Genomic DNA, 24,199 nt, shown 5'->3' on the forward strand with positions numbered 1-24,199 from the left:
GCATCTGCTTTGTGTGAAATGCCTCAAAGAAGACACACAGCCAGGGCTTCACCACTGAAAATCTACGTCCACACCAAACTGTCCAAAGTGGCTCATTTTGGGGATGAGATTACAGGTGGTCACTCTCTGCAGTTCAGAAACACAAGCTGTCTAAACTAAAATAAATTAAAGGCACATATTTCTCTTTAACCTAAGAGAAAATGTTTGTATCTATGATCAAAAGCTATAAATTTATTGTTGTTAATGTTCCTATAATGTTTATGCAATAATTCAAAAAATATTTTAGGACTCAATTATGACATAAGATTGAACTTGGCACTAAACAGTCTATATAGAAAAACAGCATAAATTACCAAATGTGGGTTGAATGCTCGAGAGAGAACTATAAATTATGCCTCAGGGGAACACAAGTTTAAACTGAAAAGTTACCTCTCAGCTGGGAAGGACAAAGGGTTTTTATACTCGTAAAATCATTACTCTTATGTTTCTTCCCCAGACAGGTGCTAAGGGCATTCAGAACTCCAATCACTTGTCCCAGAACCTGTGAATAGGTTACATTACCTGACAAGAGAGAATGAAGGTGCAGGTGGATGAAGGTTGCTGCTAACCAGCTGACCATCAATAAAGAGTTTACTCTGGATTATCCAAATGGGCTCACTGTACTCAGAAGTCTGCCAGAAAGGGGAAGAGGGAGGCAGAAGAGCCAGAACTAAGACTGAACTGGTCACTGCTGGCTGTGAAGATGGAGGAGGGAATATGCATCAAGGAAAGTGGGGGCCTCCAGAAGCTGGAAAAGGCCAGGAAACAGACTCTTTCCTCCAGAGTCTCGGGGGAAAACCAGCCCTGCTAACACCTAGATTTCAGCCCAAGGAGACCCCCTTCAGTCTTCTGACCTCCAGACTATAAGAGGATAAAGCTGTACTTTTTATAAAGCACTAAATCTATATAATTTGTTAGAACAGCTACAGCAAACTAATACAACTATAAAAAGGACATGAGCCGGACCAGTGGAGACACAATGAATAGAGTGTCGACCTGGGACGCTGAGGTTTCAGGTTCAAAACTCTGAGGTCACCGGCTTGTTGAGCAAGGAGTCACTGACTCAGCTGAAGCCCCTTCTCCACCCCCCCCCCCCATTAAGGCATGTATGAGAAGCAATCAATGAACTAAAGTGCTGCAAAAACGAGTTCATGCTTCTCATCTCTCTCAAAAAATAAAAATAAAGAAAGCACATGAAAGATTTTAACAGGAAAAACAGAAGAATTTAATTTGGGAAAAAAAAAATCTCTGATCTGATTGACACAGGAGAGCTTACTAAGATACAGAGGGTTTGGCACCAGGTGAGAGCCAGCTAACAAGTCAAAACAGGCCATATGTTTACTGTCCACACAGACAGCGTGGTGAGCTGGCACACCCTAGGCACTCTGCACACGGTCAACCTGAACCCTGACACTTGCCCAAGGAGAGGGTGCCATTCCACATATGAAAACCAAGGCACCAAGAACCTCTCTAACTGGCCCGAGGTCAAGCAGGTAATGAACATCAGAGCTGGGACTGACACAGCCAGGCAGCCTGGCCCTGGACTCAACAACCTCTCCTGCTCTGTGCTGCTTTTCTGTTCTCAATTTTATTGTTTGCTATGAATCTGCAGTGGCTATGTTAACACTGCTTGAATAGCTTCCAGAAGACCGGCCACCAACAGAGTGAACATTTCTGTCATCTGCTTTTCATTGTTACCAACCCTTAAACACGCAATGCTGTGATAGTTGTAACACAAAAGTATAAAAGGAGAAGGAAACTATAACCATGAGAAAATGGCAAAGGAAAACAAAATGTTCAGCCCATTTGCAGCTGAGATAAGCTTTCCTAATACTTGAGACCATATGTTTTCAAGATCAGTATTTTTACTTAGAGATTATATTGCATAAAAGATCTTAAATATAAATTTTAAACATTTGTTGATACTCATACAATATAATTTTTCTTCAAAGTCTTTAGTATAATCTTAGTTAAAGGAATATAATAACTTTTCCAATAAAACACATCTCTCATTTTATCTTCAATTGTTGAAGACATCCAGATAATCTTAGCCCTTTAACAAGATGGCTGTCTTCAACTATCTAATGAGAGATGTCTTAATTGGGGGGGGGGGGGGGGGGGGGCAGAAAGCATCAATTCCCATATGCGCCTTGACCAGGCAAGCCCAGGCGACCTCAGTGTTCCAGGTCGATGCTCTATCCACTGCACACTACAGGTCAGGCCAGAGACGTCTTAATCTAAAAGGGTTCAATTTCAGCACTAATGGGCTGAAAGACAGGAGGGAAGATGGTAGAGACTAGCTCAACACAAAGACGTGCTCTGAACTAAGACAGAGGAACCTGCATGTGGAGGGGATAAGTGTCCCACATCTGAAGTAACTCCTACTGGGACTCTAGAGATCACACAACAGTGAAATGGCTGCACTTGGACTAGATAACCCATTTCAAGGCCCTTCCAAGCAAGAGATTATGTGATTCTACTTCTGAACAAAAAAGTCAAAAGAAATATAATTTTTCTAATATTTGCTTTATAGAAAATTTTACAGAAACAGCCATTCTTTAAGTATGCTGTTAACAAAAGAAAGCCACAGTTCATGATTTGACAGTTCATTCCCACTCAAAAATGTGTTGAGAGACCCTAAGAACAAATGTGCCTGTCCAAGGACCAAACATTAATTTCTCAACAGCTTTTGGCAGAACAGACTTTCAAATGAACAATAAAAATGTCCAAGGTCATAAACTGGGAAGTCATTTCAGCCTGTTCAATAATGTGGAAAGCAAATTTGCTTACATTTATGTATACCGTCAATGCAGTAATAAAAATTAATTAATGCTTCAAACTGGAAGCTCATTCATAGGGAAAACTATTATCTAATGCACACTCATGGAATATGGAAACCTTCCCAGCAGCCCTCCCAGATCATCTGCACATTACAGGCTCTCACTGGGAGTGGAAACAGGAGGTAAAGGTTCATGAGAAAAAAACAAAAAAATTCCAGATGTTATCCAGATTCTACAAGCAGAAAGCCAGGCTAGACTGTCCCCTAAAATGACTAGGCAACTGATTCCCATTCTAAGCAAAAACACTATCCTCCCTCTATTGGAAGGCACATATTTGAGAAGAAAGCAGTGAACCCTCCCATAGCTCTGTACAGAGGCCAAATTTAAAGAAAAGCAATTCCTGCCCTGGATAGGTAGTTAGGTTAGTTAGAGCATCATCCTGAAGCACGGAGGTTGCTGGTTTGATCCCTGGTCAGGGCACATACAGGAAGAGATCAATGTTCCTGTCTCTGTTTCTCCCTTCCTCTCTCTCTAAAATAAAAAAAATATATATCTATATAAGCATTTTTAAAAATAAATAAATAAAACTAGCTATTTATTAAAAAGAAAAGAAAAGCAATTCCTATCATCGCATGATGGGAATCACTTCATTTGGTTGTTACCTGTCACATTTTGGCTTGCCAATGTGAGGGTGATTTTTAAATCACAGCTCAGTACATCCTGCCATTTCCTCACTGGCTTTTACACTTTGCTTGTACCATCTAGCCCTTCTCCTGATCCTTACTGTGACACACACACACAGTGACACACACAGGCAGGCTCTCTCCCACTCTGCTTCTCCCAAGTTTCCAGCACCAAGTCTATGTAACAATTGCTTCCCTTGGTAGGTGTAATCAAAGGGGAAAAGAGTACAAAGTATACTAGTGTTAATCAAGTTTTAAACTGCAATATTCTGCAGAAAGGGGACTGCAGCTGATAAAGAGAGAATAATCACAAGATAAAAAGCCCCAAAGTCTTTTTCCTTTTCAATAGGAAAGGTAATTAGCACACATGCTAAGTGTTAAAGAGGTCTGAGTGAACACTTGTTACCAGGGGCATAACAATCACCTCTAGCACTCAGAACCAAACTAGACTTAAAATTGGAGAGTCTAAACAGAAAAAAAAATTTTTTTTGGATAAATGCATCTAGATATAAGAATACTAAAGAATCAGTTATAGCAGCCTCAATTAATACATCTAGCATAAAAACAAAAATGGAATGCACATTTTTTTTTCCTACTGCTTCCTATTCCAATTCATCTTCTAGACCAGTGGTCCCCAACCCCCGGGCTGCGGACCGGTACCGGTCCGTGGGCCATTTGGTACCGGTCCACAGAGAAAGAATAAATAACTTACATTATTTCTGTTTTATTTATACTTAAGTCTGAACGATGTTTTATTTTTACAAAATGACCAGATTCCCTGTTACATCCGTCTAAGACTCACTCTTGACGCTTGTCTCGGTCACGTGATACATTTATCCATCCCACCCTAAAGGCCAGTCCGTGAAAATATTTTCTGACATTAAACCGGTCCATGGCCCAAAAATGGTTGGGGACCACTGTTCTAGACATGTTTTTGGCTATGCCTCTTAAGTATCAAAATAAGCACAGATGGAGAGGTCATTCTGAAGAGGTCCCATCACCACTAAACACATGAAAAGAACCTTACTAATCATCACCAAAACAACTATGATAACCTTAAGCTAGACAAAAAGTTTTCAGATACAAGATCAAAAGCACAATCCACAAAGAGAAAAAAAACTAATAACTGGCCTTCATCAAAATTAAAAACATTTGCACTTCAAAAGATACCATTAAGCCTGACCAGTGGATAGAGCACTGACCCAGAACGCTGAGGTCATCTGTTCGAAACCCCAAGGTCACCAGCTGGAGCGCAAGCTCATCTGGCTTGAGCATGGGCTCGTCACCTTGAGCAAGGGATAATTGACACGATCCCAAAGGTTGACAGTTTGAGCCCAAAGGTTGCTAGGGATCACTAGCTCGGCTTGAGCCCAAAGTCGCATCTCCAGTCAAGGCAAGTATGAGAAGCAACCAATGCACAACTAAGACAAAGCAACAAATTGATGCTTCTCCCTCACTCTCCCTCCCTCTCTCTCTCCCTTCCTGTCTCTCAGCTCTGTCTCTCAAAATAAATAAGTAAATAAAAGACACCATTAAGAAAATTAAAAAACAATCTAAGATTAGGAGAAAATATTTGCAAATCATCTATCTTATTTTTTTAATCATTTTAAGTGAGAAGAGGGGAGATTACAGAGACAGACTCCCACATGCACCCCAACTGGGATCCCTGTCTGGGGCCAATGCTCTGCTCATCTGGGCCATGCTTAAAACCGAGCTAATTTTAGCGCCTGAGGTGGAGACTCTACAGAACCATCCTCAGCACCCAGGCCAATGCACTTGAACCAATCGAGCCATGGCTGTGGGAGGGGAAGAAAAAGAGAGAAAGAGAGAAAGGGAGAGAGGGAGGGAGAGAGAGAGGAGGGGAAGCAAGAGGGGTGGAGAAGCAGATGGTCGCCTCTCCTGTGCGTCCTAACCAGTAATCAAACGTGGGACATCCACATGCTAGGTCGATGCTCTACAACTGAGCCAAACAGCCAGGGCCACAAATCATCTATATTGATAAAAGGGTGGATCCCAGTTGGGGTGCATGTACCCAGAAAATACAATGAATTCTTCACAACTCAATCTAATTTAAAAATGGGCAAAAAATTTGAATAAACATTTCACTAAAGAAGATATAGAGATGGTTAATAAGAACAAGTAAAGATGCTCAGTATCACTAAGCATTAGGGAAATGCAAATTAAATCCAAAATTAGATACCATTTTATGTCCATTAGGGTAACTCTAATAAAAAAGAGAAGTATCAGTGAGGATCTGGATAAACTGGATCCCTCCCACATTGCTGGTGGGAGAGAGTTAAGCAGTACAGCCACTTTGAAAAACAGTTTGGCAGTTTCATAAAAAGTAACATAAACTTATCGGACAACAGCCTGACCTGTGGTGGCGCAGTGGATAAAGCGTCGACCTGGAAATGCTGAGGTCACCGGTTCGAAACCCTGGGCTTGCCTGGTCAAGGCACATATGGGAGTTGATGCTTCCAGCTCCTCCCCCCTTCTCTCTCTCTCTGTCTCTCTCTCTCCCTCTCTCTGTCCTCTCTAAAAATGAATAAATAAATAAATAATTTAAAAAAAAACTTATCGTACAACATAGCAATTCTGCTCTGAAGAATCTTTACATGAAAAATGAAAACACAAGTCCACACAAAAAAAAACCAACATGCAAATATTTATATTAACCAAAAACTGGAAACAATTAAAATGTTCATCAGCTGGTAAATGGATAAACAAGCTACAGTCCATCCACGCAGTGGAATACTCCTCAGCAACATAAAGGAACAAATGATAAAAGATGTAACATGGATGACCCACAAAAACAGCACTGTGTGAAAGAAGCCAGACACCAAGACTGCATACTACATAACTTAACTTCTACAAAATGTCTACAAAACGCAAGTTTATAGAGACAGAAAGCAGACGGGTGGCTGCCTATGCCTGGGCGTGGGAGCAGAGATTAACTGCTAATAAGTACAAGTGAACTTCTTGGGGTGATGAAAATATTCAACTCAATTATGGCAATGGCTGCACAACTCTAAAAATAAACTAACAAAGAATTGTACACTTAGAAAAGATAAATTTTATAGTATAAAGATAAAGCTTAATGTACTTATTTTTTAAAAAAACTATGGTAGTTTTTTTCTCATCCATCAGACTAGCAAAAAAATTTTAATTAGTCTTTTTTTTTCCCCCCCCCGAAGTTAGAAGCCAGGAGGCAGTCCGACAGACTCCCACATGAGCCCAACCGGGATCCACCCGGCATGCTCACCAGAGGGCGATGCTCAGCCCCTCTGGGGCTTTGCTCCATTGCAGCCGGAGCCATTCTAGCATCTGAGGCAGAGGCCATGGAGCTGTCCTCAGGACCCCCAGGTCAACTTTGCTCCATTGGAGCCTTGGCTGTGGGAGAGAAGAGAGAGACAAAGAGGAAGGAGAGGGGGAGGGGTGGAAAAGCAGAAGGGTGCTTCTCCTGTGTGCCCTGACCAGCAATCAAACCCAGGACTTCCACACGCTAGGTTGATGCTCTATTGCTGAGCCAACCGGCCAGGGCCAAAATATCTTTAAATGAATATGATTCAGTGTAGTAAATATAACTTGGAGTAGTGTGTTATCACAGGGTGACTTGGAAGCAGTTTTCAAAATTTAAAAAGCTCTCACTTTCTGACCCAGCAATTCTACTCCTAGATTCCGTTTTTTGGTTTTTTTTGTATTTTTCTGAAGTTGAAAACAGGGAGGCAGTCAGACAGACTCCCGCATGCGCCCGACCGGGATCCACCTGGCATGCCCACCAGGGGGCGACGCTCTGCCCATCTGGGGTGTCGCTCTGTTGCACCCAGAGCCATTCTAGCACCTGAGGCAGAGGCCACAGAGCCATCCTCAGTGCCCGGGCCAACTTTGCTCCAATGGAGCCTTGGCTGCGGGAGGGGAAGAGACAGAGAGGAAGGAGAGGGGGAGGGGTGGAGAAGAAGATGGGCGCTTCTCCTGTGTGCCCTGGCCAGGAATCGAACCCAGGACTCCTGCACGCCAGGCCAACGCTCTACCACTGAGCCAACCGGCCAGGGCCGATTCCATTCTTTATGATAAAAAAATGTATTTGTTTTATTGATGCATTTTTTAAGGTTTAGAGTTTAGTTGTGAAAAGTTATAGATGCACCTTCTTTCGAGACTTCATCCAAATGCCGAGGTTGGAAGTCCCCAAACCTAAATGTCCACCTCAGAGGCTGAATCAGTGACCCAAGGATGTTTCGGTTCAGTTGCAGATAGGTCTCCAGTGACTTGTAGTAAAGAAAGTGTATCTGGGCCCTGGTCGGTTGGCTCAACGGTAGAGCGTCGGCCCAGCGTGCGGAGGACCCGGGTTCGATTCCCGGCCAGGGCACACAGGAGAAGCGCCCATTTGCTTCTCCACCCCTCCGCCATGCTTTCCTCTTTGTCTCTCTCTTCCCCTCCCGCAGCCAAGGCTCCATTGGAGCAAAGATGGCCCAGGCGCTGGGGATGGCTCTGTGGCCTCTGCCTCAGGCACTAGAGTGGCTCCGGTCGCAACATGGCGACGCCCAGGTATGGGCAGAGCATCGCCCCCTGGTGGGCAGAGCATCGCCCCTGGTGGGCGTGCCGGGTGGATCCCAGTTGGGTGCATGCGGGAGTCTGTCTGTCTCTCCCTGTTTCCAGCTTCAGAAAAATGAAAAAAATAAAAAAAATAAAAAGAAAGTGTATCTGAACACAAAGTTCAGTAGTCCATTTCAAAGAATAGAGTCCCTAACACACTAGGGAACTTTACTTCTTTTACTGGATTAACACGTATTTCCTCAGATAAAAACTCTGAACAGAGATGTTCCAGTACCAAAACAACTAAGCATATACCAGTTCACCTAGAAACAAGTCTGAGTAATCAGAATTCAAACTCTCCAAGCATATTCTACAAAGCTGTCTTATCTTGATAAAAGCATGTATTTAAAGAAAATAAGTGTATGCCATCAAAAGCTTCTAACTTACAGAAGCATTAAACAACACACAGCAGCCTGACCAGGTGGTGGTGCAGTGGATAAAGTGTCGGACTGGGATGCGGAAGGATCCAGGTTCGAGACCCCAAGGTCCCCAGCTTGAGCGCGGGCTCATCTGGCTTGAGAAAAAAAAAAAAGAAAAGAAAAAGCTCACCAGCTTGGACCCAAGGTCGCTGGCTTGAGCAAGGGGTTACTCGATCTGCTATAGCTCCACTGTCAAGGCCCATATGAGAAAGCAATCAATGAACAACTAAGGAGTCCCAATGAAAAACTGATGATTGATGCTTCTCATCTCTCTTCATTCCTGTCTCTCTGTCCCTATCTATCGCTCTCTCTCTCTGTAAAAAAAAAAAGAGAGAGAGAAGAAAACGACACACAGCAGTGTTTATTTACTGAGCAGCTACTATGTGCAGGCATGTTCCAGGTGCTAGAAACAGCACTGAACAAAACAGGTAAAGATCCAGCAATTCTGAACCTCACAATCCAGTTTGTAGGCCAACTGGGTGAGAGGTAGAGAAACAATAAACCAAGAAAAAACAAACATTTATGTCAGGGGCTGCTGAGCCAGAAAGACTGAATAAAGTCAAAGGGATGCTAAACAATAATGGAATGAAGGGGTGGCACCTAAGCAGCCACCAGAGGGAGAAAGGGACACTCAGGATCAGCAGAGCCATGCTGGCACTACCTGAACACAGCCGCAAAGGCCGCAGAGGGTGCAGCCAAGAAGCTGGTCCTGGGGGGAGCAGGGGCTTATAAATCAGGGAGAGTCTCGTGGCCAATGGAAAGGTCTGTGAATGTTCTGTTGGGAAGGTGGTTAGTCACTGGAGGGGTCCATGCAGAGGAATTACATGCTATGACTTTCCTTTTAGAGGAATCACCCTTAATCCCACAGAGAAGTAGCTTCCAGGGGCTAAAATAGAAACAGGGAGGCTAACTGGGAGGTGCTGGAGTAGTCCCGGGAGAAATGAATGTGGCTTGCGTTTGGCAGAGGAGCAGCAGTAAAGGTGGGGAGAAGTGGCTGAAGTCTAAACAAATGTCAAAGATAAAATATTTGCTCATAGACCGAATGGTAGCTGTGAGAGAAAAAGAGGAGTCAGGAATCGCTCCAAGCTCATCAATTTTTAATTTAAAAACCAAATATTCTCTAAGACCAAAATACTGTGAATACACTGAAAATTCACATTAAGAAAAATTACAGAAGATTTGATTAGCATAGAAGACAGAAGGAAAGGTAAGATATAAGGAAGAGAAGAAGCCACGGAAGAGCTGAGGCTAATAAATATAGTAGGAGGCTGTTTGGAAAGAGATGTGTCTATAGTTTAAGGCAGCGGTTCTCAACCTGTGGGTCGCGACCCCGGCGGGGGGTCGAACGACCAAAACACAGGGGTCGCCTAAAGCCATCAGAAATACATAGTTTATTTAAAAATGTGTTGTATAATAAATATGTATTTTCTGATGGCTTTAGGCGACCCCTGTGTTTTGGTCGTTCGACCTATAGGTTGAGAACCGCTGGTTTAAGGGGTTCAGACCAGGCCTCCCTGATATGTGCCACTTTGGCTTGTGGATTATTTTAAAGTAAAGGCAACTGAGACCCTGCAAGTTCAAGAGAAACTTTTTCTCCCTTAATTTAAATTAGGAACCTTGACCAAAATAAGTTATCACCAGATATAACTTTTTCTGACCTATCTATAGAGCAGGGCAAATTTGTAATTACTGGGCATTTGCTCTTCTTATAATCCCGCACTGACCCTCTTCCCTTCTGTAGCCTCAGGTGCCTTACCTCATTCTTAGCTCAGAATGTCATATGTCCCTTATTTCCCATGTGGGGTCTGTAACTTTCTCATAGATGTGCGGTTACCATCAATGTAATTAAACTTGGTTATTTCCTCTTATTAATCCCTCTCATTCAATTGATAACTGGACCGGCCAGAAGAACCTAGAGGGACAGAGGAAAAGTTCTTCCACCCCAAAGAGTAGTAAGGCCATGCATTCTTCTCTACCACCTGTGGTCTGTCACCTAGCTCTGAAGTCACCAGGTAAGAGCAGAGGGAATAGGACATCTGCAGGTGATCCCTTTTGAGACCACACACTAAATTTTGCAATTAGAAAATTGGCAGAGGCCCTGGCCGGTTGGCTCAGCGGTAGAGCGTCGGCCTAGCGTGCGGGGGACCCGGGTTCGATTCCCGGCCAGGGCACATGGGAGAGGCGCCCATTTGCTTCTCCACCCCTCCCCCTCTCCTTTCTCTCTCTCTCTTCCCCTCCCGCAGCCAAGGCTCCATTGGAGCAAAGATGGCCCGCGCGCTGGGGATGGCTCCTTGGCCTCTGCCCCAGGCGCTAGAGTGGCTCTGGTCGCGGCAGAGCGACGCCCGGGAGGGGCAGAGCATAGCCCCCTGGTGGGCAGAGCGTCGCCCCTGGTGGGCGTGCCGGGTGGATCCCGGTCGGGCGCATGCGGGAGTCTGTTTGACTGTCTCTCCCCGTTTCCAGCTTCAGAAAAATACAAAAAAAAAAAAAAAAAAAAGAAAAAAGAAAATTGGCAGAAACATTTTTAGACAAAAAAAATTCTTAAGTAAGTCAGCTGCATTTCCAACTAAAAAAAATGGAGGCCCTGGCCAGTTGGCTCAGTGGTAGAGCATCAGCCTGGCGTGCAGAGGTCCCGGGTTCGATTCCCGGCCAGGGCACACAGGAGAAGCGCCCATCTGCTTCTCCACCCCTCCCCCTCTCCTTCCTCTCTGTCTCTCTCTTCCCCTCCCACAGCCGAGGCTCCATTGGAGCAAAGATGGCCCAGGCGCTGGGGATGGCTCCTTGGTCACTGCCCCAGGCGCTAGAGTGGCTCTGGTCTCAACAGAGCTACGCCCCGGAGGGGCAGAGCATCACCCCCTGGTGGGCAGAGCGTCGCCCCCTGGTGGGCATGCCGGGTGGATCCTGGGCGGGCGCATGCAGGAGTCTGTCTGACTGTCTCTCCCCGTTTCCAGCTTCAGAAAAATACAAAAAAAAAAAAAAAAAAATGGAAAACTCAGCTTTTCTTATCTCACTAAGTAAATCACACAAAACATTCGGTTCCTTTCTAGGTAAGACTGGCTTATATGTTATGTCTGCCTGATTACTTCAGCGACTCATCAGCACTTTTAAAAAACCAGACCCTTGAGTTTTATTTGCATAAACCAAATTTTACTTTACCAGATACTCTTCAGAAACACATTTTATAAATCAGAGATATATGAACTGAAGTTCAATTAGAAAAGGAAGATTTTCACTTCTAAATTACCAGTTCAAATCCACCCTAGAGTTAGGATAATACACTAATAACATGGGTGCCCAAACTGTGTACCCAGGTGCCTCAGAGTACCAGCAAGCCCCTAGAGGTCCCAAGAATAGTTTAAATTATGAGGAGGCCCTGGCCGGTTGGCTCAGTGGTAGAGTGTTGGCCAGCATGTGGAAGTCCTGGGTTCGATTTCCTGCCAGGCACACAGGAGAAGCACCCATCTGCTTCTCCACCCTTCCCCCTCTCCTTTTTCTCTATCTCTCTTCCTTCCCCTCCCACAGCCAAGGCTCCATTGGAGCAAAGTTGGCCCGGGCGCTGAGGATGGCTCCATGACCTCCGCTTCAGGCGCTAGAATGGCTCTGATTGCAGTGGAGCAACGGCCCCAGATGGGCAGAGCATCGCCCCCTGGTGGACATGCCTAGTGGATCCTGGTCGGGCACATGCAGGAGTCTGTCTGTCTGCCTCCCCCTGCTTCTCACTTCAGAAAAATACAAAAAAAATTTATGAGGAAACAGCAACGCTAGAAATGCAGCAAACCCTGCTTCAGGAATTCAGTTTTAATATTAGATGATGGTACATTCTTTTCAATGACACCATTATAATCTCAAAACGGTGGCTGCGGTGATAAAAAGACCACCAAAAAAAACAAAATCAAAGAGGTTGGCAGTGGCCAATTTGACTCTCAGGTTAGAAAAGCTGTGCAGTGGTGCTGGCCAGTTGGCTCAGTGGTAGAGCATCAGCCCAGTGTGTGAATGTCTCGGGTTCGATTTACAGTCAGAGCACACAGGAGAAGTGACCATCTGCTTCTCCAACCCTCCTCCTCTTGCTTCTCTCTCTATCTCTCTCTCTCTCTTCCCCTCCTGCAGCCATGGCTCGATTGGAGCAGGTTGGCCCCACACTGAGGATGGCTCATGGTCTTGTCTCTGCCTCAGGCACTAAAAAAGAGCTTGTTGGGAGCATGGCCCCAGATGGCAGAGCATCACCTCCTAGTGGGCTTGCCAGGGAGATCCTAGTCAGGGTGCATACGGGAGTCTGTCTCTCTGCTTCCCCTCAATGAATAAAAAAAAAAAAAGAAAAAGAAATAAAGAAAGAAAAAAGAAATATAAAGAATAAAGAAAAAAATAGGTCCTGGCTGGTTGGCTCAGTGGTAGAGCGTCGGCCTGGTGTGCAGAAGTCCAGGGTTCAATTCCCGGCCAGGGCACACAGGAGAAGCGCTCATCTGTTTCTCCACCCCTCCCCCTCTCCTTCCTCTCTGTCTCTCTCTTCCCCTCCCGCAGCCGAGGCTCCATTGGAGCAAAGATGGCCCGGGCACTGGGGATGGCTCCTTGGCCTCTGCCCCAGGTGCTAGAGTGGCTCTGGTCGCAACGGAGCGACGCCCCGGAGGGGCAGAGCATCACCCCCTGGTGGGCAGAGCGTCGCCCCCTGGTGGGCGTGCCGGGTGGGTCCCGGCCGGGTGCATGCAGGAGTCTGTCTGACTGTCTTGAAAAATACAAAAAAAAAAAAAAAAAAAAAGAAAGAAAAGAGGACTTGACTGGTTGGCTCAGTGGTAGAGCATCGGCCTGGCATGTGGATGTCCTGGGTTTAATTCCTGGTCAGGGCACACAGGAAAAGCACTCATCTGCTTCTCCACCCTTCCCCCTCTCCTTTCTCTCTATCTCTCTTTCCCTCCTGCAGCCAAGGCTCTATTGGAGCAAAGCTGGCCCAGGGGCTGAGGATGGCTCCATGGCCTCCACCTTAGGCTCTAGAATGGCTCCAGTTGCAATGGAGCAACACCCTAGATGGGCAGAGCATCACCCCCAAGTGGACATGCCGGGTGGATCCTGGTAGGGAGCATTGGAAGTCTGGAGTCTGTCGCTCTGTCTCTCCGCTTCTAAATTCCGGGTGGGGGGTGGGGGGGGGGGGCTGTGCAATACCCAAGAGATGCAACCACCCTGTTAGTAGGTTACTGTTATTATCTAAGAATGAAATAAACATTTTCCCCAATTTATGTGTATTATTTTTTTCAAATAATTGTTATTAGGATATAATACTTAATAAAATTATTTGGACCTAACTACTTAATAAATGGAATTATTAAGTATACTTTTTGGCCTAGAAGTACCAGGAGAAAATTACTGACACACTAAGGCCATCGTGAACAGAGAAAGTTTAGGAATCTCTCCCTAAATAGCTAACACTTTTTGCAGGTTGATAACTCTCCTGAGGACTTTACAATACTCATTACTTTAATTCCATACCCCTATCAGATTGGTACTATTACTTTCCCTAGTTCACAGATGAGGACAAGATTATGGAACGCTGTAGGTCACACACATAAGACCTAACCTTTTAACCAGACACAGTAAAAATGACATACAAAGCAAGATAAGCATTTGGTAGTGCCTTCAGCCCCTGCCCTCCAAATGTACTCCATGGAACAACTGAAGTTTCCCAAGAAGACCTGTTTCTCCCACTTTTCAACTGATTTGTTATTGGCCTAAGAATCCAATATGGCCTGGCCAGGGGATGGCACAGTGGATAGAGCGTCAGATTGGGACGCAGACAATCCAGGTTCAAAACCCCGAGGTTGCCAGCTTGAGCATGGGTTCATCTGGCTTAAGCAAGGCTCACCAGCTTGAGCCTAAGGTCGCTGGCTCAAGCAAGGGGTCACTCAATCTGCTGTAGCCCCCCCTCAAGGCACATATGAGAAAGCAATCAATGAATGCTTCTCATCTCTCTCCCTTCCTGTCTCTCTCACTCACACACACACACACACACACACACACACACACACAGAACCCAAAATGGACTAAGACTTGCATTGATGTGTACCAATTTCTGGTAATGAAACCGAGACAGTGGTTAAATCACAAGCACCATACTTTCAGGCTTGGTGGAAAAGTGCAATGTACAAATTTTAAAACTTTAACGTTCAGGGGGAAAAAAAAAAACACAAACTCCGAACAGGTGCAAAGCATTATAGATCTGCTCAATTTTGTTGTCTTTTTCCTCCTTTCAAAAATTATAATATCAGATCTGGAATCCCAAAAGCAGAGATTCAGAAACATGAAATAGGCAATATAAGATGTGTCTGGTGAGAACAGATCTTTTGGACAGAATGTTATTTTTTAGATACTATCCAATACCATGTCAATAGTATGTGCCATTCTAGGTATGATGCCGACACTCAACAAAGAAAAGTCATAAATCAGAGGAATCACATTAACACTATCCATGGAAAAAGGAACACATCTTTCCTAGCATACCCGTGGATCAGAAATCAAAGTCTTTATTCTAAAGCAGAGAACTGACTCAGTGGTTGAAAAAAATCTAAGCTAAAACTTAAATTTGGGTCAAATGGATCTGCTGGATTTGTTTCAGTTTCACTGTGCATTTTTCATGAATTATGCTATGGGTATCCAAGTTGCTATGATTAGGTAATTCATCACCCAATGTCCTCACATTATTAGTACCATTACTGTTCACCTACCATCCCTGTAGATATCATTCAGATGCTGACTCCAGTATTTAAAAAGCTTAACTTGTTTTGGTTCTAAGAAGATCCGCTGCTGAGGAAGTCAGTACAGAGGAGGCAGGTAGGAAGAAGGCTCAGAAACTTTTTTTTCTTAAGTGAGAGGAGGGGAAATAGTGAGACAGACTTCCACATGCACCCTGGTCAGGATTACCTGGCAACCCCATTTGGGGAGGATGCTCGAGTACCTAGCTATTTTTAGTGCCTGAGGCTGATGTGCTCTGACCAACTGAGCTCCTGGTGTCCCATTGGCTATGAGAGGGGAAGAGGGAGAGGAGGAACAGGAGGGAGAGAAAGAGAAGCAGATGTTTGCTTCTCTTGTATGCCCTGACCCTGACCGGGAATCAAACCCAGGATGTCCATTCGCCAGGCTGACACTCTATCCATGGAGCTACCATCCAGGACCCAGAAATTTTTAATAATGGACCAAAGTCTGATCTGTGGTGGCACAGTGGATAAAGCATCCACCTGGAACACTGAGGTTGCTGGTTCAAATCCCTGGGCTTGCCTGGTCAAGGCACATATGGGAGTTGATGCTTCCTGCTCCTCCCCCCATCTCTCCTCTCTCTCTCTCACTCACTCTCTCTCTCTCCTCTCTAAAATGAATAAACAAAATCTTTTTTAAAAAAATAATGGACCAAAGACCATTAAAACATTTTAACTTCAGGCCCTGGCTGGTTGGCTCAGTGGTAGAGCGTCGGCCTGGCGTGCAGAAGTCCCGGGTTTGATTCCCAGCCAGGGCACACAGGAGAAGCGCCCATCTGCTTCTCTACCCCTCCCCCTCTCCTTCCTCTCTGTCTCTCTCTTCCCCTCCTGGAGCAAGGCTCCATTGGAGCAAAGATGGCCCGGGTGCTGGGGATGGCTCCGTAGCCTCTGCCCCAGGCGCTAGAGTGGCTCTGGTCGCAACAGAGCAATGCCCCGGAGGGGCAGAGCATCGCCCCCTGGTAGGCAGAGCGTCGCCCCCTGGTGGGCGTGCCGGGTGGATCCCGGTCGGTCAGGCGCATGCTGGAGTCTGTCGGACTGTCTCTCCCCATTTCTAGCTTCAGAAAAAAAAAACAACAACATTTTAACTTCATAATATTAAAATAATGTAGCAAGGTTTTCAAGTAATAATGAATTCTATTTACCCCTAATCTCTGGGGACTTTCCATTCTTCTCATGGCTACATATAAACAGTTCCTAAACAGAATTGAACCAGTTACATTCTACATTCTTTTTGGAAAGGTCTACACACAATTCATTTTTACTTAAGTAAAACATTCTAAATTCTATAACAAAAAAACAAACAAACTGAAAACAAGCACAAACCCTGCTTTCATTTTAAAATGAACAAACACAGACCTGGTAAGGTCACAATGGCTAGTAAGTATTTGAGGAGAAGATATAAATAGACTTTTAAAAACAAAAATGTTGCACACTAAGAGAACTATGTACATAATATCAAAAAATGTGAAGCTTCTGGATGGATTTTTTTTTAAAGCAATTTTGCTATTATCTTGGCACTGCTTACTTAGACTAGCTCCTGTAGCTGAAAGAATGGAATAGGTAAAGTATAAAGTGGAACCAGGACAAGTGCCACCAAGGCTTCAGCCCAAAGTGTCATTTCAAGGCTGAACTATGAAGGCAGCCTTTCTAAAAGTTTTTTAAAATTTACCTTTTAATGGGATCTTTCTCACTTGTCAAGCTAACTTTCTCTGAAAGTTACTGAAGCCACTTTCTTGACTGAGGTGCCTTTTAAGACAGATGCTGTTAGTGCAGAGAGCACTCAAGGGAAAACACAGGGGGAAACCACTGCCAATATAACAAATCTGCAGATAAGGGAAATGTCACTTAGCTATCTGTCATGCATGTATGTATGTATGAAACCAAACACTAACATGGATCTCACACTGACTACTACTGGTAGTGTTGAATCCAACAGAGCTTTAGGAACCTCCCAAAAATGTACTGACACAACAGAAACACATTGCTATTAAAAGGTTTGTTAAGGGGTATTAGAGTGAATTAGACATGTGGGTTCCCCACAAGCAGTTATTATGCAGCGCTCACTATGTGCACACCACCTGGGGAGAAGTTGCCTCCCATGAAGACTACACTGAGCATGGCACTGGATCCTGTGTTCTGAGGATCCAGAAAGCGCCTGGGAATTGTAGGGCATCCAGATCAACTCCACATACCAGTCCTCTCCAAGGTAAGGCACAGTCCTGAGGAAGACTTTCAGTTACAAGAATTCTGGGGGAAAAGGAAAACAGCTACTGCTGAACCATCAAGTCTCCAGATTTAGATGACACTGTCCATTTCCCTAAAAAAGTGTACCAGCTAAGATGAAGCAGCAAACACACTTTAAATATACCATTTCTCAGGGATCTGACAAGAGAGCATACAAAAAATGTGTCCATTAATCAGAAAAGGGAAAAAAAAAAAAAAGCAAAACAGGAAAAGAGAGAAAAAAATAGTCTTCTATGGCCTGGCCACCCAAATTTTGCTCTAGAAGTACTTCCTTTCAGCGTAAGGAAGACCATTTGAAAAATTAACTGCAAATACAGAAGAATACTGTCAAAGGTCAAAATGCCCAAGTTTGAAATACCTCTCTGCAAGGAATTGAAATGTCAGCCATAATTTCAACCCTTCTCTTTAGTGGTTTTTAAAGTATTTAATTCTAAAGTTACAGCTATAAATATAGAGGGGATTTTTTTTTCTGTAACAGAAAAACAATTCCTCTGGGTATGCATAAATATGGAAGAAAAAAAAGGAGGTGCCAGTGTGGTTGTCCGGAGTGCGGATTCACGAGTGGGGCTCGCCTAACCTCTACAGCTTCATCTGTGAAAAAGGTTTCTCCCCCGTAACAGCGTCCGGGAGGCGCGGGCCTCACGGGCCCTGGGGACAGGCTCGAGCAGAGGATGCGCGCGGCGCAGTCCCGGCCGCCCGAGACCCGGCTCGGTCGGGGGAGCGGTCGCACTGGTGCAAGCGCAGATTTGCACGGCTCTGACGGACTACCTGCGCTGTTCACCGGTTAACACTTTACTGAAGTACAAACCCCCGTCTTCTAACACGATAAACGCACGCAAACTTCGTCCACGCTCCCCAGCCCGCAAGCCACTAGGGCCCTCCCCGGGGTCGGGGAGCGATGTGACCGGGAAGACAACACAACCTCTAGCCAGGAGGACGGTCCCCTCCGGTCGCAGGCCCAGCGGCCGAGCCAGAGGGCTGGACCGGGGCTCAGCGGAGCCCCCGTCCTCGCCCTCCATTCGGAGCGCGCCCAAACCCGGGCGCTGTCAAACTGCACGGAAACGGCCCGGGACAACGTTGCCCGCGGGGTCGGAGGCCCCGCCGCAGCCGCCGCCCCGCCACACCTCCATTCGGAAGCGGCGCGGCCAGGAGCGCAGGGACCAAGGGGCAGGCGAGCCTGGGCCGGGCTGCCTGCAACGGCCGCCGCCCCCTCCCGCGCCGACCCGCACTCACAGGTGACGATGGGCTTGTTCTCCATGGTGTAGATCACCGGCGGCAGCGGCTCCTCAGGGGCGTCCATGGGCGTCCGGCGTCACCGGCCCGACCCCCCGCGCCCCATGGGCAGCCCTGAGGCCGCACGGCCAGCCCGAGCCTGAGCGGAGCCGCCGGCCGCGGGAAAAAGCTCCCCAGCCGACTGCCTGCAGCTGCCAGCCGCATCCACTTCCGGTGCCGGCGCTTCCGTGGTACCGCTTCCGGGACGCGCGTCTTAAAGGGAAGGGCTTTCCCCACCCCAGCGGGTACTGCCCTCCGACGGGAAAATGGCCGTGCGGCGGAGCTTGCGGAGATGGAAAGACAACGGCAAACGAAAGTGGGCGGTGGCTACTGCCCGCAGCGTGACGTGCTGTCGTGCCTGCACCGCTGGGAGCCGCCCCCGAGACCGGCGGCTCCTTCTGGTGGATCCGGCACCTGGCCTTTGAGAGTGGAGAGGAAGCCGTGTTTCCCACGACATCGTTCCTCGCCCAGGGTGGGTGCACGTGGCCGCCAGGGCCCCCTCCGCTGCGTCCGCCCCGCACCTGGATGACGCACGTTGTCCTCCCCGCCGTGCGATCCCTGCCCCACTACTCAGATTCCCCAAGTGGGGGCAGCGGCCAACAGGGGTGTCGTTGACGGCAGGTAGACACAGGCACTAACCCAGGGGCCTCTGACAGGAACTTATGGACTCAGGGTGACCTGAAGGCGAGGGGCAGTGGGGGAGTCGCTGAAAATGACATATGGGCATAAGCATGATCCTAAAGTTACTGACAGCATTGGACAGGGGGTGACCCTGGGGTGTCGCTGACAATGGCATGTGGACACAGGGAATTCTCATTCTGTGGGCCTGCTGCGGACAACCTAGTCTTGTTATCTTTCCCTGGACCCTGGAAGCAGTTAAGACAGCACATTAACTCCCACCACAGGGGTGAATGGCAGTTAGCCCTTGCAAAACTCTCTTTTGTGTTCTTGTTACATTGGTCTTATGAAGTAATATTGCCATAAAGTAGAACAAGATTACTACCATCTCACTACACCCAAAGGCCCTACAGCACCCAGTGCTTCCTCCAGGCTCACCTCCAAGGCCAGCTTGCCACAAATCCTTCCAGATCACTGGAATGAGCAACCTCTCTCTGAATTTCCACAGCAGGTGACTCTACTTCTGTTAGCACTCATTGCCTGTGTCCCTGACACTAAAAAGTTTGAATTTAGGGACTGTGCCAGTGCCTTTTACTTTTGTCTCCACCCCCCCCCCAACCCCTCACCCATGGAGTAAGCTAGTGGTTCTCAAACTTTTTGAAGTCAGGGTGCATTTAAAATCCTACAAATAATTGTAGGTGCACTATATACAAATTTCTGAGAAATATGTTATAATAATTAAGTCAAATATTAAAAAATATATAAAGTCCAAGCATGCTTTTATGGTAATTAAACAAAATAAATACAACAAAATTAAATTTATTCTGACATTAACATTTTTGTTACATTTTTTGAGTTATACTTTTTAGAATTCGTAAAAAAAGGGGGTTAAAAATTTAAAAATGACAAAAAGTTATTTTTATATATATATAGATACATTCTTAGTAAGATTTAGTGAATTCGGCAGGTCCCGGTGCAAATGTGTTAAGTTTTTTCATTCTTGTGTTTATGAGAAACATGAACCTGATGTGTCCTAGAGATTTCTTCAATATTTGGGCATATATGTGAAAGGCAAACTCTCATTTCCTCGTCAATACATTGAAGAATTCTTCTCTTTTTACTCTTAATTGTGCTGAGTGCAAAAAAACCCCACCATACATATCATCTTAACTTTACACCAAACAAAGGATAGAAGAAACTTGCCTCCAGTCTTTCTGGGGAACATGGGGGTAGTGTAAACAATCCAGCACCACAGCTTAACAGCTTTTTGCAACCTAATCAGGCAAGTGAGGTGGGGGGATGGGCAGACTGTCAGTTTATAGCCAATTCCCCACCCCTCTGTCCCCCAAAAATCTAAACTCCAAAAACCCTGTTGGTTTTTTGGTCCCCAACAGGCACATATTTCTCTGGAATACCATAGGGTGCACCTTCTAGGAAATCTAGGGCACACCAGTGTGCCCTGGCACACACTTTGAGAACCATGAGATTGCCACAAAATGAAATCTTGTAACTGCATATAAGTTTCCTGAGTAAGAAAAGTATGCTTAGGGTAACTTTTGCAAATAAAGCATATGTACACATGAAATAGTTTGTGAACACAACTGCTAAGTATGTGGGGGTAATGTGTGTGTGGTGCATTGTAGCTGGGTGAGGAAGCAAAGACCAAAGCGAGGATGGCTGGAAACCCGTGATGCAGGCAGAGTCCTGGGAAGGAGGAGTTAGACAGGAGTGGTGAGCCAGCATCTATGTGGGGATCCCTGTAAGCCCTTAGTTTCTACTGGGCTCAGCATGTGTAGGACAACTCCATGTGGCTTACCAGGAAGAGAATGTTACATAGTTGAAAATGGCACCAAGACTAGAAGTCAAGCAGGGCAACCAAAAAGACCTCACTAACACGCAGTTCAACTGGGACACTAGATTATGGACCACATCTCTAGGGTTTGGCCAACTTTATCTGTGAAAGCCCAGATAAGTATTTTAGGCTTTGGCCACATACAGTTTCTGTCTCACGTTTTTTCTTGTGATTTAAAAACAAAACAAAATGATTTAAAAATATAAAAACTATTCTTAACACCAAGGCCATGCAAAAGCAGACCTGTGAGCCCTCTCTTAACCCCTGCCCTAAAATAAGGCCTACACTAGACCTACCTTAACAAAGTGTCAAGCAAAGCCGTAATGAGATCTGCAAGAGAGATTTGAACATTGCATTCTGCCAAGTAGGGGATACCTTGGACATTTCTCAGATCCAGCCTATCAAGGAATAAAACCAAGCCTATATGAGATCAAGGTGATAAAGACAATAATTGAACTTCCAGCTACCACAAATATCAGGATTTTTCTGTGGAAGACAATCCAGAGTCTCTACAACTTATAATTTACCAAAGTCCAATATACACACAAAATGTACTAGACATGCAAAAACCAGAAAGTATAAACCGTAGTCAAGAAACAAAGTGGTCAGTCTTTGGCCAGGTAGTTCAGTTGGTTGGTGTTTTGTCCTAACATGCCATAGGTGCAGGTTCAATTCCCTGCCAGAGCACATACAAGAATCAACCAGTGAATGCGTAAATAAGTGGAACACCAAATTGATGTTTCTCTCTATAAGAAAAATAAAAGATAGTCAATAAAAACCAACCCCCAAATAGCCCAGATATTGTATTTACAGATAAAGACCATAAAGAAACTATAATAAATATGTTCAAATAATTGAATTAAAATGTCTTGATCAGTAAAGAGAAAGGAACTCATTGCAGAGTAATACCAAGTATAAAAAAGAATGGAAAGTCTAGAATTTAAAAGTACAGATGAAATGAAAATCCTTCTGCATTGGCTTAACAGCAGATTGGAAATTATCAGAAGGAGTCAGTAATCTTAAAGACAGATTGAAACAAATTATTCAATCTAAAGAGAAAAAATATTGAAGAAAAATGAACAGAGTCTTAGAGGTCTATGAGACAGTATAAATAATGTGTCCTAAGAATCATGTCAGAAGAGTCCTAGAAAGAGAAGAGAGTGAGACTAGCACAGAAGTTTTATTTTGAAAAATAATGGTCAAAATCCACAAATTTGGTGAAAAAGATTGAGTTGTAGATTAAGAAACTCAGCAAAACCTCAATACTTACAAAGAAAAACACATACAGGCACATCACAACCAACTGTTGAAAACCATAAAGAGAAAATCTTGAAAGCAGGCAGCAAAGAAAGACACGTTACCTTCAGGGGACTCATGATAAGAATTTCCATTGACCTCTGATCATGTAAGCCAGAAATGTAAGCCAGAAAACAGTGGTACCAGCGGGCAGGTACTACAAGAAATGCTAAAGAATGTTCTTCAGTGTGAAAGGAAACAGTACCAAAAGGAAATTTGGACATATAGGAAAGAAAGGACACCCCTGGAAGCAATCAACAGGGGGGCAAACATATTTGTTACGATTGTTTTCCCCATAATTTCCTCAAGAGACAAACATATGTAATAATTTGTGTGATTGTTTTAAAATTTATGTATAAGGGCCCTGGCTGGTTGGCTTAGTGGTAGAGCGCCGGCCTGGTGTGCAGAAGTCCCGGGTTCAATTCCCGGCCAGGGCACACAGGAGAAGCGCCCATCTGCTTCTCCACCCCCTCTCCTTCCTCTCTGTCTCTCTCTTCCCCTCCCGCAGCGAGGCTCCATTGGAGCAAAGATGGCCCGGGCGCTGGGGATGGCTCCTTGGCCTCTGCCCCAGGTGCTAGAGTGGCTCTGGTCGCAACAGAGCAATGCCCCGGAGGGGCAGAGCATCGCCCCCTGGTGGGCAGAGCATCGCCCCCTGGTGGGCGTGCCAGGTGGATCCCGGTCGGGCGCATGCGGGAGTCTGTCTGACTGTCTCTCCCCGTTTCCAGCTTCAGAAGAATGCAGAAAAAAAAAAAAAAGAATAAGAAAATTTATGTATAAGACATAACAACAGTAGCACAAAGGATGGGGTGGACAGAGGACTTTCACATTTGGGAGTTTGTTGTGCTTATGAAATGGGAACTTTTGGATATGAAATGGGAAGTGGGCAATGAGAAGGCTCATGTATGAAGAGAGAACAGTAAAGTAGTACAATAGTGACTTGAATAGAATTTGATATAAGAATTTCCAGCCCTAGAGCAAAACTACAAAACATGATAATTAAAAGGGTTTGGCTAAGAAGACAGTAGAACAAGTGAAATGGGAAGACATAAAACATTTGATTAACCCAAAAGAAGGCAGGAAAGGAACAACGGACCAATGGAAACCAGAGCAGACCATACACACGGCCAGTCATCACGTGAAAAGAGGTTCAGCAGTCAGTAGATAGGAAGGACATGCAAACTAAAGAGACAATGACATCTCACTTCATAGCTACTAGCTACTCAAATAGCTAAAATAAGTTTTTTTTTTAAACATGACAACACCAAACGTAGACTCCGAGCCCAGGTCTCCCTGTCATTAGTCTGTTCGCACAGAGACATCGTCCAGAGATTCTGAGAAGACAGTCACAACTCTTTTTTTTGTGACAAGGCAGACACTGTGTCCTGGCCCCACTGGCCAGCTCTGATGTGTAAGCGTTTTCTTTCAGGAGGGAGGGAAGGGAAGGGCAAAGGTCTCCTGCTTGGTTTTAGGTAACACTTGGGCTCACTGGCAATAGGGGGATTCTTGGGCTGTTTTCTCTCTGAGAAGAACTATCGGAAATTCTTTTTTCTCTTGGAAATTTAGAAAATGCTTGAATTCAGCACAAATACTGGCTTAGCAATTCCTTTTAATCATGGTGAAAATGGTGGTATTACTACTAATCGATGTCCATTCTTTTTTCAGATCCTTG

At 45.3% G+C, this 24,199-nt stretch overlaps 1 protein-coding gene across 2 annotated transcripts in view; it reads right to left on the reverse strand.

Annotated features, from left to right (window-relative positions):
• Positions 1-18,979, reverse strand: part of TRAPPC10 (trafficking protein particle complex subunit 10) — a 92,691-nt gene extending 73,712 nt beyond the window's left edge. For both annotated transcript variants that reach the window (XM_066370056.1, XM_066370055.1), the window contains exon 1: positions 18,726-18,979. In XM_066370056.1, the coding sequence (XP_066226153.1) occupies positions 18,726-18,792 (67 nt within the window). In that variant the 5' untranslated portion in view covers positions 18,793-18,979. The remainder of the gene's footprint in view (positions 1-18,725) is intronic.
• Between the last annotated feature and the right edge of the window lie 5,220 nt (positions 18,980-24,199).

Source organism: Saccopteryx leptura, chromosome 2 (assembly GCF_036850995.1).
Source record: "Saccopteryx leptura isolate mSacLep1 chromosome 2, mSacLep1_pri_phased_curated, whole genome shotgun sequence".
In the NCBI taxonomy this organism is placed as follows: domain Eukaryota; kingdom Metazoa; phylum Chordata; class Mammalia; order Chiroptera; family Emballonuridae; genus Saccopteryx; species Saccopteryx leptura.